General features: G+C 40.7%; 1 protein-coding gene across 1 annotated transcript in view; it reads right to left on the bottom strand.

Moving 5' to 3' along the window:
• Window positions 1–7,184: 7,184 nt before the first annotated feature.
• UST (uronyl 2-sulfotransferase) overlaps window positions 7,185–17,482 on the bottom strand; it is a 322,653-nt gene continuing 312,355 nt past the window's right edge. The window contains exon 8 of the mRNA XM_030929285.1: window positions 7,185–9,706. Within this exon, the coding sequence (XP_030785145.1) occupies window positions 9,423–9,706 (284 nt within the window). The 3' untranslated portion in view covers window positions 7,185–9,422. The remainder of the gene's footprint in view (window positions 9,707–17,482) is intronic.

Genomic DNA, 17,482 nt, shown 5'->3' with positions numbered 1-17,482 from the left:
TGATGAAAATGATTTTCTATACATTGGCTATGGCAGCATAATGTAGACAAAAGAGTGCTAGATAGCAGTCAGAAGGTTCTAGAATCAACTATACCCACTATGTGACCTCTTGAAAATCAATTTGCCTCTTTGAGCCTTAGTTTCCTAATTCATATAACCATCTACACAGAGAATAGAGATCTGCAAAGAAGTAGGGAGGGCCGGGGTAGATACACAGGGTGCTAATTAATTTAGAAGACGGAAAATGATTTCTTCATGTCACTTTTGTATTCTGAAATACCCAAGGCTTCCTCACTGGCCTTAGAGTAAGTAAAAATTTCTTCCAAAATTTTTAGCAATCTGGCTCAATCTTATCTTGCCTCCTACAAGCAACAAAAAAAAGCAAGGGCATGTTACATTTGAGTGTGCATCCTGCTCTTGCTCCTTACTGTGCTGTCACGGGCTCATTATTTAACTTCTTGGAGCCTTTGTTTCCTATTATACAAATAGGGATGACAATGCCTCTTTCTTGCAAATCTGCTGCAAGGGCAGAGTGATATTTCTGCTTATGATCTGCCTTGCTATTATCTGCAAATTCCACTGTTCTAGCTGAAATCCCACATGAGGTCTTCTCCTTACTGAGGTCTTTACTGACCTCCCATGTAGCCCCTATGTGTGCCAGTAAATTTTTGTAGATAACAATAATTTAAAATGAGAGTTACCTGAATCCTTTTCTAGTGTGGCCTGCCTTGATAACAGGGCAATACTGCTTTCTTGACATCTTCCTATACCCTTGTTCTTTTTGCATTATACACACTTTCTACTTATCTTTATTGTGGCAATTATGGTATTGCCTGAAGGTTATCTGGGACAGTCATTGCATGGGTCACCTCTGGATTATTGAACCAGAATTGTTATCATGTTTTAGTTACACAACAAACTCAGGAAAGATGATCTGATAAAGACTGATTTTGAAAATACAACAGTACTCTAAAAATAATAGCAACAAAACTTAGGCCAGAAGACCTGGGAAAGATAATAACTTATTGATCAACAGTGTGTATGTACACTGGTAAATGTAACAGGTAAATACACCAACCATGAGTTTCTTCTGGGCCATACTGCTCTAAAGCAATGAAGGAAAATGAGCAAGTGAGGGAGAGAAATGAGGTTTGGAAAGACCTTGAGATTTCTTGAGTAAATTGTTATGGATACGGCGCCCCCTAGTGCACTGAACAACACAGGTGCCCCAGTGTGCAGGCTGAGCGCTCTGGAGCTGAGCAATCTCATCATCCCCGTTACCAACCTTACTTGAAACACCTGCAATTTCTGTTTCGCCACAGCCTTCCTTTCCATTGCACAAGCAACTGTAGGCCAAGGAAGAAAGGGGGACAGATGTCCTTTATTCGGTTGGATTTAAGCACTGATCCTCATGGGAGTCATGAATTAATTCGAGGTACCCAAATAACAAGCAAAAGTATAAAAAATTTTACCGTGAACAGAGTTTCTACTTTTTCCTGAGATAGAGGAATGTAATTAGGAGAATAACCAAAACTGAAAGATTATTCCTTGTTATTTTCTAAAAATGTTATTTGTCCCCATCTTCTTTTTATCAACATGTTCATCATCTGATGCAAATATATTTTCTTCAAGCAGGATGCATGGACCAAAATTGAACCACAGTAAAAGGAAAGCAACTCATCCAATGAGGAAAAATGTAATGTATTAATTTGCATTAGAGCATTGTTTCTCAAAGTGTAGTCTCCAGAACACTAGTTCCACAGGATATTAGTGGGTCTTAAGCAAATAAGGGTTTCATGGCAAATAGTTTTGAGAAATTTGAAATTCAACAAAGATTAATTTTTTAAAATGCTTTAGTATGCATGAGTCCTTAGTATGCTCTGAAGATACTACCACACGGTGTAACACCACACTATGAACTGCAGCACTCCCAAAATTATTTAACACAGTGGTTTTTTTTTTTCATGCCTATTTCACACATGAATTATCCTTTGGGATTATGCACTGGCCTAGAATTTCACTAGCTTCCGATCAAAGACGGACAACACGTAGGAAAGTGTGCCGAAAGGAGAAAAAGAAAATAGTGAATTTGATATGTGCAAAACTTAAGGTGACTATAAGGAAGTTTGTGGTCAGTGTCTTAACTCTCTTCTGCATTTGAAAGATTAGTAATACAACACATTAAAGTTTCAAAATGGCAGTCCTATGGGGGTAAGACTCAACCATGCTGGAAACATCACCAGCCCACAAAATCATTGCCAGATTTCTCCCACATCACGGCAGTAACGCTACTTCTGAGAATGAGAAATGACCCTCTAAGAAGTTTAGTATCCCTGTCCTGCCAGGTTTCCAATTTTTACTAACACTTTTCTTTGTGCACAACCTGTATTAATTCACATGGATGTTTTAGGCTCATTTTTACTATTAGTCATGGGATCACAGATACACATGGTACTTTAAAGAAGTTAGAGGAAGCCTGTATTTAGTACAAGCTGTGAATTAGAGATGAATCTTGTAACTCGTAGCTAGACAAACTCATTCCAAAGAATGCTTGAGAAAAGTGGAATTCCACAGAGTGGTTTGTTTTGGATAATGGCACAGTAAACAGAACGGCGGAAACCAGGCCAGGAGGAATGGACGGATGTTTCTTCAAGACAGGTCCTTGCTGCATTTGCTCTATCTCATGCCCAGGAGGATGTGCCTACTCCTGGCAGCTCAATTCACATTTCAGAAATGCTGCTATCCATGGACTTATAGCATGTTGGGCAAGGCCACTTGCAGACATGAAGGAGCGGGGGCTTCAGGCAACCTGGAATGATTATATGGAATTCTGTGCCCTCTTGCTGGGGATACAGTGTTTGTGGTGAGAACAAACCTTTCATCAGCTTAGGAAGGGTTGTGGCTCTCAGTCTTTTAGCATTTAGGGGCCAAGGGTGGGAAATGGTTCATCCCAGAAGCAGCTCTTGGTTTTCAGTCGATGTTCTATTTTCTTTCTAATGTTTTCCAGCTGAGTCAATTTCAGACAGATAGAGGTCAAATGATTTACTCTGACGCCCAGTGAAACAGAGCAGCTGGGACTCGAACTTGGGGACTTGACTGGTGGGCAGCCCCCAGCCTAGTCAGTCAAATGCTCTCCTCCCAGGTTTTTACCGCCTCTCTGGTTGCACCCTGAAGGCAGCCTGCTGTGTCTGGCAGGGTCTGCTCATGACTGGAATAAGAGGCCTGTGACAGGTCAAGTCTGAATGTTCTGGCAGAGCGGCACAGGGCAGACTGCTCCACGCTGCTCAAAGCACACAGCGCCTGGTGAAAGCCAGATTGAAGATAGCTAAATGCGCATGCCAAGATTGCAAAAGGAAAAACTTAGCTCACAATTTTCCTTTGCATGATTCTTCATCCTCTCCTTTTTCTTTTTGTAAAAAGGGAATCCCTGTGTTTACAAGTTGAAATCCAAAATGCACAAGTGGTCAGTTCACAATTCTGTGGCCCATGAACATCTGTGGGCCTGGGTGTTCCTCAGGAATCTGCAGTGCTCAGAGCAGTGAGCCAAGCCTGCCCTGGCAGACGGGGACTCTCCAGTGAGTCAAACAGTCCTGCGAGTGCCCGGGGTCTGCTTCTCCTCTGGTTCTGCTTTCCTGGGACATGTCTGTACTTGACTTCCACTAGTTTTATGAACTGCATTTTGACTATATTTTTGGAGGTGGGTCCATCTGAAACTCGTTACAGGAAGTAGAACAAGAATCTTCATTTTGCCTTTAAGAGAAATAAAACTCTGTAATCTGAGATGGGCAAACATGCTCCAAGTCTGTTTACCAAGGAACAAGAACCTCTCTGTGTCCTTTGAGCAGACATAAAAATCAAGAATAAAATATTATTTGGGATTTGTCTCTGAGGACTTAAGTGACTGAAAACTAATAGTGCCTCCCCTCCCTCTGTGGAAAGGCGAGTTCCATAGTCCCGGCTCCCAGGAGAGCCCCATGGGGAGGCTGCTCCAGTGTGGCAGGTGGCAGTGGGTGTGGCTGAAAGTGCCTTATCGCTTTCATTCTGGATCCCAGGTAGGTGGATGGGCTTTGGCTATATCACCTTTTTAAAGTTTTAATTTGGTAGCCGCTCAAAAGTTAAGGGAACCCACAATGGGCAAAGTTAGCACATGACATATTTGTGTCTCCTCTTTGGACCTTGGTTTTCCTTGTCTGTAAAATGAGGGAATGGACCAGATCACTGCTCCAGAGCCCCAATGCAACTATAGGAGTCTGTACTTTGAGGCTTGCTTCTCTCCTGTTGGAATTCAGTTCCTCCACCCTAACTTTTCTGCTGTAGTCTGGGTGTTACGGGCTGGATTGCATGTCCCCCACACATTCATATAGTAAAGTCTTAACCAAGTATCTCAGAATGTGACCGTTTTTGGAAATAGGATCTGTATTCATCTGTTTTTACACTGCTAATAAAGACATACCCAAGACTGGGTAATTAATAAAGGAAAGAGGTTTAACTGACTCACTGTTCAGCATGGTTGGAGAGGCCTCAGGAAACTTACAATCATGGCAGAAGGGGAAGCAAACATGTCCTTCTTCACATGGTGGCAGCAGAAAGGAGAAGTGTCGAGCAAAAAGGGGAAAGCCCCTTATAAAACCATCAGATCTCATGAGAACTCACTATCACGAGAACAACAGCATGGGGGCAACCACAAGTCAAGTCAAGATGAGATTTGGGTGGGGACACAGCCAAATCGTAGTAGGGTCTTAAATGAAGTCATTAAGTTAAAATGAGGTCATTAGAGTGAGCCCTAATCCAATATGATTGCGGTCCTTAGAAGAAAAGATCAAGACACAGACAGGCACAGGGGGAGGACACAGGGAGAAGGTGCCTTCTGCAAGCCCAGGAGAGAGGCCTCAGGAGGAATCAACCCTGTCAGCACTTCGATCTCGGACTTCCAGCCTCCAGAACTATGGGACAACACATTTCTGTTGTTTAAAGCAACCAGTCCGTAGCACTTTGTTATGGTAGGCCTAGAAGACTAACACCGCATGATATCACAATGAATGTGCTGGGCTATGAAAGAAGTTCTGTGTGTTTTTCTTAACAGACTTGGATTTTTGGTTTTAGCTTAAAATAGACTTTTCTGTAGCAGGATATTTAAAACATTATGTTTGTTTATTTTTTGCAGGTTTCTTTATCATCTGATGTGAAATAAGCCATGCTAGTAAAATAACTCCTCTTCATCTTTACTTGAAGGGGATTTCACAATTTTGACCCAGAGGGCTATTGTAGCTATGGATTGTCATCCTGCCTTTTTTTTTTTTTTTTGACGGAGTCTTGCTCTGTTGCCCAGGCTGGAATACAGTGGTGTGATCTCAGCTCACTGCAGCCTCTGTCTCCCGGGTTCAAGCAATTCTCCTGCCTCAGCCTACTGAGTGGCTGAGACTATAGGCACGCACCACCACATCTGGCTAATTTTTTGTATTTTTAGTAGCGACAGGGTTTCACTGTGTTAGCCAGGATGGTCTCGATCTCTGGACCTCGTGATCCACACACCTCGGCCTCCCAAAGTGCTGGGATTACAGGCATGAGCCACCGCACCCGGCTGTCATTTCGCCTTTTAAGAAATACTGTCATTATCTATAAAGTTCATTTATGGCCAAATAGCTTATTGGATAAACCTGCAGGTGATGGCACATGTATAAAGAACTTCAGACCACACAAGCAACCCTAGATATGGCACGGTCCAGTTTTTGTTTAGTACTTTTGGCTCTAAAGTTCATTGAGTCTAACATCATTTGATTGAGTTACAGAAGGACAAACAAAATGATGAAGAAAGGTCACCACTTATCACCTGCTGTTTAAGATTCACATATTCTTCCTTGAAATCAAGCATGCTATTACCAAAGTGGATTTCTCTTTCCTTTAGTATCAGCACTTTGATTCTTTTATAGAATAGTCACATATAATTGGAATACACAGTCACATCAGATACACAGGAAGCACAGAGTTTGTTTCCTTTTGTAAGTTCCATTTGACCACAGCAGTGAAGTTTCCGAAGAAGGGTATTTGGATCAAGACTGCTCACTTGAGAGGTTAGAGTGGTCCAGGTTTTGAGGTGCTACATGTCTGAGAAACAGATCATCATAGACACTGAGAATTGGGGCACATCCTTCCTTTCCTACCTGACTGTAGACATGCCCCATAGATGCTGGATGACAGAGACGGATGATTCAGATGTAGCACCCCGACACAAAACCAACCATGGAAATACCAATAAAATCAGCTGTTTAGTTTTTAAAATACGCAGCAACATGAGTAAATGACTAGTTCATTTTATCAGCCCCCTTTTTTTTGCTGTCATATAATTACAAGAATGGAAATTCATATACTTTTAAAAATATAGCTTTTCAAAATCCTGTCTTGAGGAAAAAAGCTTGGCCAATTAAGAAGGCTGAGGCGAGGAACTGCAGGCACTTTTATTTCCAGCTGTCAACAGGATGGAAAAAATATGTCAACTTATTTATATTTATGTATTTATATGAATGATGAATAAGTTAAGGAACGCTTCATCTCAAACACAGATTGCTTTTATTTTAGCTAAGTTAATGTTTCAGTTCCATATATATTTTTGAATTTCCATCAATGTCAAACACCATTTTTTCTTCTTAAAAAAAAAAAAAAGATTTACAAGCACTTTTACGGCACTCAAGAAAGTAGGCTGAAGGTTCATAATAATAATTTTCCTTTTAAAAAACATCCATCAGACCAAAATAAAATCATTTTAATTGACTCCTTCCTGAGTAACTAAAACCTTGGAATGTGCTGAAAGGTTATAATAAATAAGACAGTCAAAGATCAACTAGCTTAAAAGGTATTTTTTTAAATTAAACTATGTAAAATGTACAATATGCTTCATGAAGTACAAACTGTTGGGCCCAGGGCCAAAAAAAATGTTGTCACGTTTGCCAAATACACTGATGAAGTATCTTGACTTTTAGGACCTAGAGGGTGTTGGTTGGGACAAAATAACATTAAGACCCTGTAAGTAAATCCATCACCATCTTTTGTTGTGAAGTTATAATGATCACTGCTGAAAATAAATGCCTTTGAACACACAGGTAACAGTACCCAGGTAAACTTGCAGTAAGAGGATGAATGTTTTTGAACGACCAATTGCCTCAAGGTTCTGACAAGAGCAGAGAAAACACAGCCAACTCAACTTTATTTTCAGATTGCGAGATTGCACAGTGTGTAAACTAATCATCATTCTTTATATGGAATTTCATAGAAATGACTCACAGAGTACCAGGCAGCAGTTCTTGTACTGGTTTTGAATATGATAGCTGTTCTCCAGGTTGCTTTTGAAAGTATGCCTAACGGTAGGGCCCTGGTCTCTCTGAACAGGACAAAGGATATTTCCTCCTCTAAGAACATTTCCCCTAATTGCTTCTCTGCCCCCATCCTCTGAGGCAGAAAGAAGGCCCATGAGCGGCCAAGTGCTGAACTCCATGCCTCTGCGGTCCCTGCCCTCCCTGGACTCCTGTGGGCTGGAGCCTTCTTAACACACATCTCATGATAAAGTAGCTTTAGTGCTCACTTGGCAGGTTCCAAATGACTTGCTTTATATCTTGGCTACCGTCCAATTTTAGTGAAGGAAGAAAAAATTCTAGAGAGACTTGGTGGTTTATGAAAAGTAGAAAATGTGTAGCTTGTGTAAAGTCAGAGTCTTATTTACTATTAACTACTCCCAACTCACACATTTGCTAGGGCTGGCTCTAGGGGACAAATATGAAATAGACAAAATTTGTTGCAAGTATCCTTCCTGCTGCCACCACTGAACCTCGGCTTCTCAGCTAGCTGTTTATTGTCTCCCCAGGAGAATGTGTATTTTCAGGATTTCTTTAAGGTGAAAATATTTCAGAACTCAAAGGAACAGATTTCTAATGACTGAACCAAGGCATTGTTGATAGGTGGCAGGGGAGGGGCAGTGGGAGGTGGCAAGAAGACATACCTTAGGACAGTGAGACTGCCCAATATCTAGTCACATTACATTGGAGGCAGCCACTTACTTACAAAGCTGGCCAAGCAGTCTCTGCCCCAAAAGCTCTTGCTGCTTCTATTTTGATGTCTCAAGTAAGAGTTGAGGTGTGCTCAGGAGCACACAGGTCCCATAAGAAAGGGGACTCTACCTGCACGGAACTCAGGTAGTTCTCGGGTAGCTCTGTCACCTGCACAGAACTCAGGACCCCTTTTTACTGAAAACAGGTACCTCTTAGGGGACTAGAAGTTACGATAGTACATAGTACCGGGTCCTATGGGACCCAACTTGGCCAGAAGTGTGTTTGATAGATTACACACCATCTGTGGTCAGGCTCAGAACTTCTGCTGTAGGAGTCAAATGCCTGAGCTAAATTGGTTCCTGGAACTTCCATTTAAAGCAATATTGGGAGAAGATGTTTCATATTGGGTGCAAAGGACACAGCCATGCCCTTTCCCTGATGCCACATGACCTTCAGATTTATCTGTCTTGTCTACATTCTTCCTTAGACAGCAAACAAATTATTTTCCCTGCTAGACTACTTTGATATCTGTCAGCATGGTGCTTCGAAATGGAATGTTTCAATGGAGCTGGTCATGCATTTTGACCTTGAAAGGTACTCCAGGCTGGGGATTGGTTGGGGACATGGCACAAGCTGACTTGCTCTTCCAGAGATAACGGCACTGCTCTTGGTGAAAGTGCCCCCTGAGAAGGACCAGAGGCAGAACTCTACCCATGCGGGTAGAAACCACTTACCCAGGGAGATCCTCCTCCTTTAAAAAAAAAAAATTTAATTGAGACAGAGTCTCACTCTGTCATCCAGGTTGGAATGATCACAGCTCACTGCCACCTCAAAATCCTGGGCTCAAGTGATCCTCCCACCTTGGCTTCGTATTACAGGCTTGAGCCATGGCACCTGACTCCATCCTCCCTTTTGATGTCCTAATCTGTCTTACCTTCTCTTAGATCCTTCCAGAGGAGATTCCCTGGTCTCTGAAGTGGTTTGTGTTTCTACTGAAATATACAAATCTGGATGTCTCCTACCATTGAGGTAATATTTTTATAAGTCATTTTACAAATGATAAGTTATTAGGCTAGGGGCTATATTTCTCCCCCTTTTCCCATCATATGGGGTAGGGGGAAAGCTGTTTTATGACAAGATGCCTTGGGATGGAGCCATCTAGTGTACCCAGGAAAGACTCAAAGAGCCAAGAGAAAACACAGAATAAAATTAAACAAATAAAACCCGCAAAACCGGGCATCTCCCAATGACCCCAACGTGTGGGAATGTTTTGTTCTTTTTAATGCACCCAAGCATTAATTTAGTTCCTTAAGGATTTTACTTCCCCAAAACAAAGAACTTTATGGAAAAGGGAGATAAAGCCATGGAGGCAACACAGTCACATCACCTCTTATAAATATCTTCCAGCCACTTTTCATCATCCTGTTCTTCATCGTCGATTGGCTCCTCAGTCTCCAGTGGAGTTGGGATAAAGAAGTGTGGCCTTAGGGGGGGCTTGCTGACGTGAGACTTAAGTCCAAACTTGCGCTTCAGCAGGTGGAACTGCTCTTTGACGTAGTGGTAAAACTCGTACTCGTATCTCATCCGCTGGTAGAGGATCTGCACGGCCTCGGGAGAGGGGACAGTCTTCTTCACCGTCACAGTCATGTTTCCAAGCTTCCTGTGCTCTGGAAGAGAACCGGGGTTGCACATGAGCCATCGTTTGCAATGCTTTAGCTTAGGAGGGATCCCCGTGAGGACCCACATTACCTGTACAACTCTGGTAGCACCTAACGAAGCAACTGCATATCCAAGTATTAGAAGGGAAGAAGGGTTCCTGACAATATTTGGAAAGACTTACCAACCCTAAGTGTTAATGTCAACGTGAGTTGACAAAGCACAAGCTATCTAATTTCCTTTCATCGGATGTGAACCATGCAATTGGACCAAATTCAATTGTTAACTCTGAGTTCTACATTCTTTTGAACAGCAGAATCTATCCATTTTCCCTCTTTTATTTCTTGTTACACCAGAAAAGGGCTTTACCCTCAGAAGGAGGCATGAAAGAGCTGTCTAACTACTTTCTAATAATCTTGTTTTTGTACGTTTTAAAATACTGACATAAAGTTTAATTTGATACAAAATCCATTTCCATTTGACTATTTCAACAATGCATTTGTCCAGAAAAGGAAAGGAAGGGCTGCCAGATTTCTTAAGTATAATTTACAAATTTTTAAAATTTATTTTTATTTTTTGTAGAGACAGGGTTTCACTAAAACTGTTGCCCAGGCTGGTCTTGGCATCAAGAGATCCTTCTGCCTTGGCATCCCAAAGTGCTGGGATTATAGGCATGAGCCACTGCACCCAGTCTAAATATAATTTTAACTGTTGTAAATTTTAAATTTTTTATTGTGGTAAAATATGTATAACTAAAATATGCTTAATTTTATGCTAATGCTTAATAACAAAATATGATATTTTATATTCATTGCTGAATAGCATGAAAATGTTATATACAGAGTGTACAATTTTAACTATTAAGTGTACACTTCAGTGGCATTATTTATATTTACAGTGTTGTGCAACCATCACCACTATTTTAAAAATCCTTTCATAAGTCTATACAAAAACTTGATATCCATTAAACAATAACTCCCAATTCCTTTCCTTTCCTTACCCCACCCTACTTACCCCATCAATTAGATAGAACCTCTAATCCATGTTCTATCTTTATGAATTTGCTTATTCTCAGTACTTCATATAGGTGGAATCATACAATATTTGTCCTTTTTTTGTCTAGCTTGTTTCACTAAGCATGTTTTCAAGGTTCATCCATGTTGTAGTGTGGATCAGAACTTCATTCCTTTTTTCCTTTTTTTTTTTTTGAGACAGAGTTTTGCTCTTGTTGCCCAGGCTGGAGTGCAATGGCGTGATCTTGGCTCACGCAACCTCTGCCTCCTGGGTTCAAATGATTCTCCTGCTGAGCCTCCTGAGTAGCTGAGATTACAGGCATGTGCCACCACGCCGGGCTAATTTTGTATTTTTAGTAGAGATGGGGTTTCCCCATGTTGGTCAGGCTGGTCTTGAACTCCCGCCCTCAGGTGATCCGCCCACCTTGGCCTCCCAAAGTGCTGGGATTACAGGTGTGAGCCACCCGCACCCGGCCCAGAACTTCATTCCTTTTAAGGTTGAATAACATTCCATTGTATAGAGAGAATGCAATTTGTTTATCCTTTCATCCATGGAGAGACACTTGGGTTGTTTCCATCTTTTGCTTATTATAATGAACACTTGTATTCTAGTATCTGAGTCCCTGTTTCCACTTATTTTGGGTATACATATACCTAGGAGCAGAATTGCTGGGTCATGCAGTAATTCTAAGTTTAACGTTTTGAAGGACTGCCAAACTATTTTCCACAGTGTTTGCACCATTTTACATTCCTACCAGCAATGTGTGAAGGTTCCAATTTCTCCAAATTCTCTCCTACAATTGTTATTTTCCTGCCTTTTAAAAATTGTGGCCATCCAAGTAAGTGAGGAGTGGTATCTCACTGTGATTTTGATTTGCATTTCCCTAATGACTCCTGATAGTGATGCTGATGCTAATGGTTTCCCTAATTTCTAATGACCTTTTCATGTGCTTGTTGACAAGCATGTGACCAACAAAGGCTGTTTGTTAGTATATCTTCTTTACAGAAATGTCTATTCAAGTCCTTTGCCCATTTTTGAAGTGGGGTTTTTTTTTTTTTTGTTTGCTTTTGTTTGTTTTTATTGTTGAGTTGAAGGAGTTATTTATATATTTTCGATAATCTGCACATATATCAAGTATATAATTTAAAATATTTTCTTCCATTCCATAGGCTGTCTTTTCACCTGTTGATAGTGTTCTTTGATGCACAAAAGTTTGTAATTTTAATGAAGACCATTTTAGCCATTTTTCTCATATTGCCTGACTTTTGGTGTCATGTTAAAAAAAAAAATTTGCCAAATCCAAGGTTGACACATAGAAGTTTTCAATTGTAATGGAGACCATTTTATCTATTTTCCTCTTACTGCCTGTCTTTTGGTGTCATATTAAAGAAGCCATTGCCAAATCCAAGGGCATGAAGATTTGCCCTCATGTTTTCTTTTATAATCTTGTTTTTGACCAAAATTTCTGTCACCAAATTTGAATAGGTATATAATTTACTAAATATAGTTCCAAATGGCTATATCCAAAATCAGACTCATTTAAAAGGACACAGACTTCCCATTTTTTAGGATATTTGAGATACCTTCTGAAGCCTCCAGTAGCAATTCTAAAGAAGGAATTTGAGAAATTCCTAAGAAGGGTAGTGGGGGATTAGGGGACAGGTGGGGATGGTTTATAGGTACAAAAAAATACAAAAATGAATAAGACCTATTATTTGATAGCACAACAGGGTGACTATAGTCAACAATAATTTAATTGTACATTTAAAAATAACTAAAAGAGTCAGGTACAGTGGTTCATGCCTGTAATCCCAGCACTTTGGGAGGCCGAGGCAGGTGGATCACAAAGTCAAGAGATGGAGACCATCCTGGCCAATAAGGTGAAACCCCATCTCTACTAAAAATACAAATAGCTGGGCATGGTGGTGTGCACCTGTAGTCCTACCTACTCGGGAGACTGAGGCAGGAGAATTGCTTGAACCCAGGAGGCAGAGGTTGCAGTGAGCTGAGATTGCGCCACTGCACTCCAGCCTGGTGACAGAGCGAGACTCTGTCTAAAATTAATCATAATCATAATCATAATAAAATAACTAAAAGAGCATAACTGGGTTGTTTGCAATGCAAAGGATAAATGCTTGAGGGGATGGATACCCCATTCTCCATAATGAGATTATTATGCATTGCATGACTGTATCAAAACATCTCATGTACCCCATTAGGTATTAATTAAAATAAAAAATAAATAAATTCTCTGTGTGGCCAACAGCCTCATTGAATAAGGGTATTACTTTTCAAACTGACTCTTTTGAAAGTCCTTTGCCAGGCTGGGTCCTTTGTGCAGGGAAACCTAGATCCTTGCAAATAGATAACATGGTCTTCATTAAAAATTAAAAACATAACACACATTGAACATTCTAGAATTTCTGTTAAAGAACTTGGCATAGACTCTTCTGAAATGGGTTCCTAACAGAACATTTTATAATATCTGTCTTCTCTGAAGATATGAACTCTAGCTAATCTGGGGCGGGTCATTGTTCACAGGTCTTAGGTGTTCCTTTGTGTTTTTTTTTTTTTTTTTTTTTGAGACGGAGTCTCGCTCTATCGCCCAGGCTGGAGTGCAGTGGCCGGATCTCAGCTCACTGCAAGCTCCGCCTCCCGGGTTTACGCCATTCTCCTGCCTCAGCCTCCCGAGTAGCTGGGACTACAGGCGCCCGCCACCTCGCCCGGCTAGTTTTTTGTATTTTTTTTAGTAGAGACGGGGTTTCACCATGTTCGCCAGGATGGTCTCGATCTCCTGACCTTGTGATCCGCCCGTCTCGGCCTCCCAAAGTGCTGGGATTACAGGCTTGAGCCACCGCGCCCGGCCTCCTTTGTGTTTTTTAAAACTGAGTTAAAAAATCTTATGAAAGACAGACAAGAAACAAAGAGTTTTAACTCAAACATTGAGAGGCAGAGGAAAAATAATTCTCTCATTGAAAGCCTCCTTCAATCCCTTCCTCTGAGAGCACTATACATTGTGTAGGGTTTTGTTTGTTATCTGATACACAAAAAAGTAAGACTCCTGCGATTTAAAATAAATTTATTAAATTATTTGGCCCAACCTGGCAAAGGATCCAAGGGGATAAGCAAAGGGGAGCCTAGAACCTTGTAAAGAAGTAACTTGGAAATCTGTTCTATTTCACAGCCTCAAAGCTCTTTGTCATAAGGTTGAAACAGTAATTTCCTAAAAACAATGGATAGCAAGTGTAATCAAATAAATATCCTGACTACAAAACTATCTGAGAAACACCAATCACGTTTTTAACTTAGAGCAAGGTAACTTTCTATACTGGTCTTCAATCACTTGCAAAGTGTTGGTCTATATAATGGATTGAGTTGACTTGCTATATAAATGGTTATTAATTTCAGGCCAGAAAAACTTTGGGAAGATTCTTTAAAAGTTACAGCATAATGGGTTTATACATTTCTTTCTTTGACTACGATTAGGTGACTGGGTCAACTACTATAAGGCTACTCCTAGTTCATGACAATAAAACTCTCTTCCCTGAATGCCTTCCTCTATGGCTAGGTGGAGGAGTTGGTGGATAGGCAGAGCAGGTAAATAACTCTGTCAAAAGTGACATCATATCCTTCTGAATAGACATTTCTCAAAATAAGACATACAAACGGCCAAGAGGTATATGAAAAAACTCAACATCACTAATCATCAAGGAAATGCAAATCAAAACCATAATGAGATATCATCTTACTCTAGTTAGAATGGCTATTATTAAAAAGGCAATAAATAACAGATGCTGGTGAGGATGTGGAGAAAAGGGAACTCTGATACACTGTTGGTGGGAATGCCGATTAGAACAGCCACTATGGTAAACAGTATTGAGATTTCTCAAAAAACTAAAAATAGAACTACCATGATCCAGCAACCCTTCTACTATGTATCTATCCAAAGGAAATGAAATCAATATATCAAAGGGATACCTGAACTCGCATGCTCATGTGTTTACTATAGTACTATTCGCAGTGGTAAAGTTATGGAATCAACCTGTGTCCATCAATGATGAATGAATGAATGAAGAAAATGTGGTATTATATACATAATACTATTTTATGATGTCTTTCATAAAAAAGAAATCATGTCAGTTGCATTAACATGGATGGAACTGGAGGTCATTATGTTAAATGAAATAATCCAGGCACAGAAAGAAAAAGATCATGTATTTTCACTCATATATGGGAGCTAAAGAAGTTGACCACATGGAGGGAGTAGGATGATAGATACCAGAGGCTGGGAAGGGTGTCTGGGTGGGAGAGGGCCATTAACCAGTTAATGGGTACTAACGTACAGTTAGATAGAAGGTGTAAGTTCTCATGCTCCATAGCAGAGTAGGGTGGCTATAGTTAGCAACCATGTATTGTATATCTCAAAGTAGCTAGAAAAAAAAACTTGAAATGTTCCTAACACATAGAAATGATAAATACTCAAGGTGATGGATACCCTAAACACCCTGATTTGATCACTGCACATTCTATGCATGGAATAAAATATCATACATATCCCATACATATGTAAAATATTGTATATATCAATAAAATGTGATATTGTGTCCTTCAAGTACAAGTGAAAAGAACCAGGACATATTTGCATGATTAGTTAACTGATATGGCACGAGATGGTGATAGCCCTGGCTGAGCCTAATGCTTTGTGGTATATTTTTATAGTAACGGCTACAGTTAATGGGAACCAATGTGTAGCAAGCACTGCACTAAGCACTTGTACACACAGTTGTACTTAATCCTCACAACAACCCCTTGATGGAAGAGCCATTTTACACATGAGGAAACTGAGGCCAAGACTATAACTCATTCAAGGCCACGCAGGCAGAAAGTGGCAGAGGTAGGAGGCTCCTCATGACAACCAGCTGCTGTGCTTTTGCTGTGTTGTTTCTTGGTGTGGACAGGTGAGCAGGCTATTACTGCTTCTCACACCTTTCTTCACAGTGTGTTAGAGCATAATGGTCAATGTCCAGGCCTAGAGCCTACTACTCTCGTGCTGACTGAGGCACCCAAACTTCACAACAGATCTCACAGGAAACTGGCAGGTGTTTTGGAGGGAATGGCTAATGGTTTTATAGTTTGGGAGACGAAAAGGGCTGGTTAAAAAAATTGGGCTTGATCATCTCTGGGTCCAATCAGAAAGCCCAATACTCACAGAATCAATTATGAAAACCACCCCAACTACCACTATTTGGAGAATTCTACCTGAGAGGTAAAACCACGTCCTGCTGCTTTTATTTAGCTTAAACTTGTAATTATGTGTTTCTAATAGAAAACATTTTATCCCAGGCAGAAATTGACCTAGGATCTACCATGTTTGGAAAAAGACAGACTCTGGTGATAACCAGCATCTAAAATCCCAGTGCACTCCATCGACTCTATGACTGGAAAGCACTGGCTCTGATGATTCCACTCAGAGCCCCCTACATTGACATATTTTATCCAACTTTTATACTGTAATGAGAGGTCTTTAATAAGGCTGATATTTGATAAGATCCCAGGTGGCCTTTCCAACCAAATTTTAATTGCATGTCACCTTACTAGCCTGAAGAAAGTGCTTTGGCTATTTGATAGTGCTAGTCAGAGCATGAGGAGGCTGAGCCCTGTGTTTGCTAGAACACTCTACAGAGAGGACAGACTTCTAAGACAAGAGGGAAGGGGGACTTTTTCATGTTTGGCTACAAGGTAAGAGCTTTAAAAGATCCTTTCTTGAATACTTAAGGGTCCAGGGAGGGTGACCCCCAAATACAGCACCCTGGTATGCTGATATTTCAAATCAAAGGCCACTGGAGACTAGTACATGCTGGATGAAGCTGTTCTCTGAAGTTCCCTTACCTACCTAGAAATTGGACCTGCCAAAGAGGAACAAAATTGCCTTCAGTCCCCTCCCCTAAAATTTCATTAACCAGAGAAGATCAAAACTCATGTCACAGAGGAAGGGACTGAAGATTAAACACCACACTCAGAGCTCAGATGAACGTTGTCCCAAACTATTGCCTGTTCTCAGGTCTCATTCAGTTCCCAAAGAGAATTATTTACTTTCCACTGCCTGAGCATTGGGCCCATTCATTCCCCTTAAATATCATTTACTACTCTTCAACATTGCCACATTTAACCTCCATTTTTCCTTTCCCTATGAAGAAAGGTACAGAAAAAGCTGGACCTCCCTGGGTTATGGGGTAACCACTCTCTGATGATTTTCTCCTGTGTACCATTTTATTTTTAAGAGGTAGGGTCTTCCTCTGCTGCCCAGGCTAAAGTGCAGTGGTGTAATATAGCTCACTGCGGCCTCAAACTCCTGGGCTCAAGCGATCCTCCTCTCAACCTCCTGAGTAGTTGGGACTACAGGAGTGAGCTACCATGCTCAGTTTCATACACATTAATAAATTTTATTCCTTTTTTTCCCTATTAATCTGCCTATTGTAAGCTCATTTCCAAGAAAGCTTCAGAGGATGGAGGAGAAGCTTTTCCTATTTTCCCTCCAATAACAATAGATTGTCACATGCATTTCAGTTACCTCAGTCTTCCTTACTCTTCTTAATCCCTCCCTAAATCCCCTGTCTAAACATGAGGGTCAGTATCAGCTGGTTCGGCAGATTCTTATGAGATCTAATGTTTTCCCAAGCTCTAGTTTTGCATTAATATCCAATTCTTGCTTCATTTATCTACCCACCCTGCCTCCTTGGAGTTTCCTTCTCTCTCTCATCCACCCCTTCTTC

Source organism: Rhinopithecus roxellana, chromosome 4 (assembly GCF_007565055.1).
Source record: "Rhinopithecus roxellana isolate Shanxi Qingling chromosome 4, ASM756505v1, whole genome shotgun sequence".
In the NCBI taxonomy this organism is placed as follows: Eukaryota; Metazoa; Chordata; class Mammalia; order Primates; family Cercopithecidae; genus Rhinopithecus; species Rhinopithecus roxellana.
The sequence above is the reverse complement of the archived record's forward strand: the minus strand, read 5'-3'. Positions and strand labels throughout refer to the sequence as shown.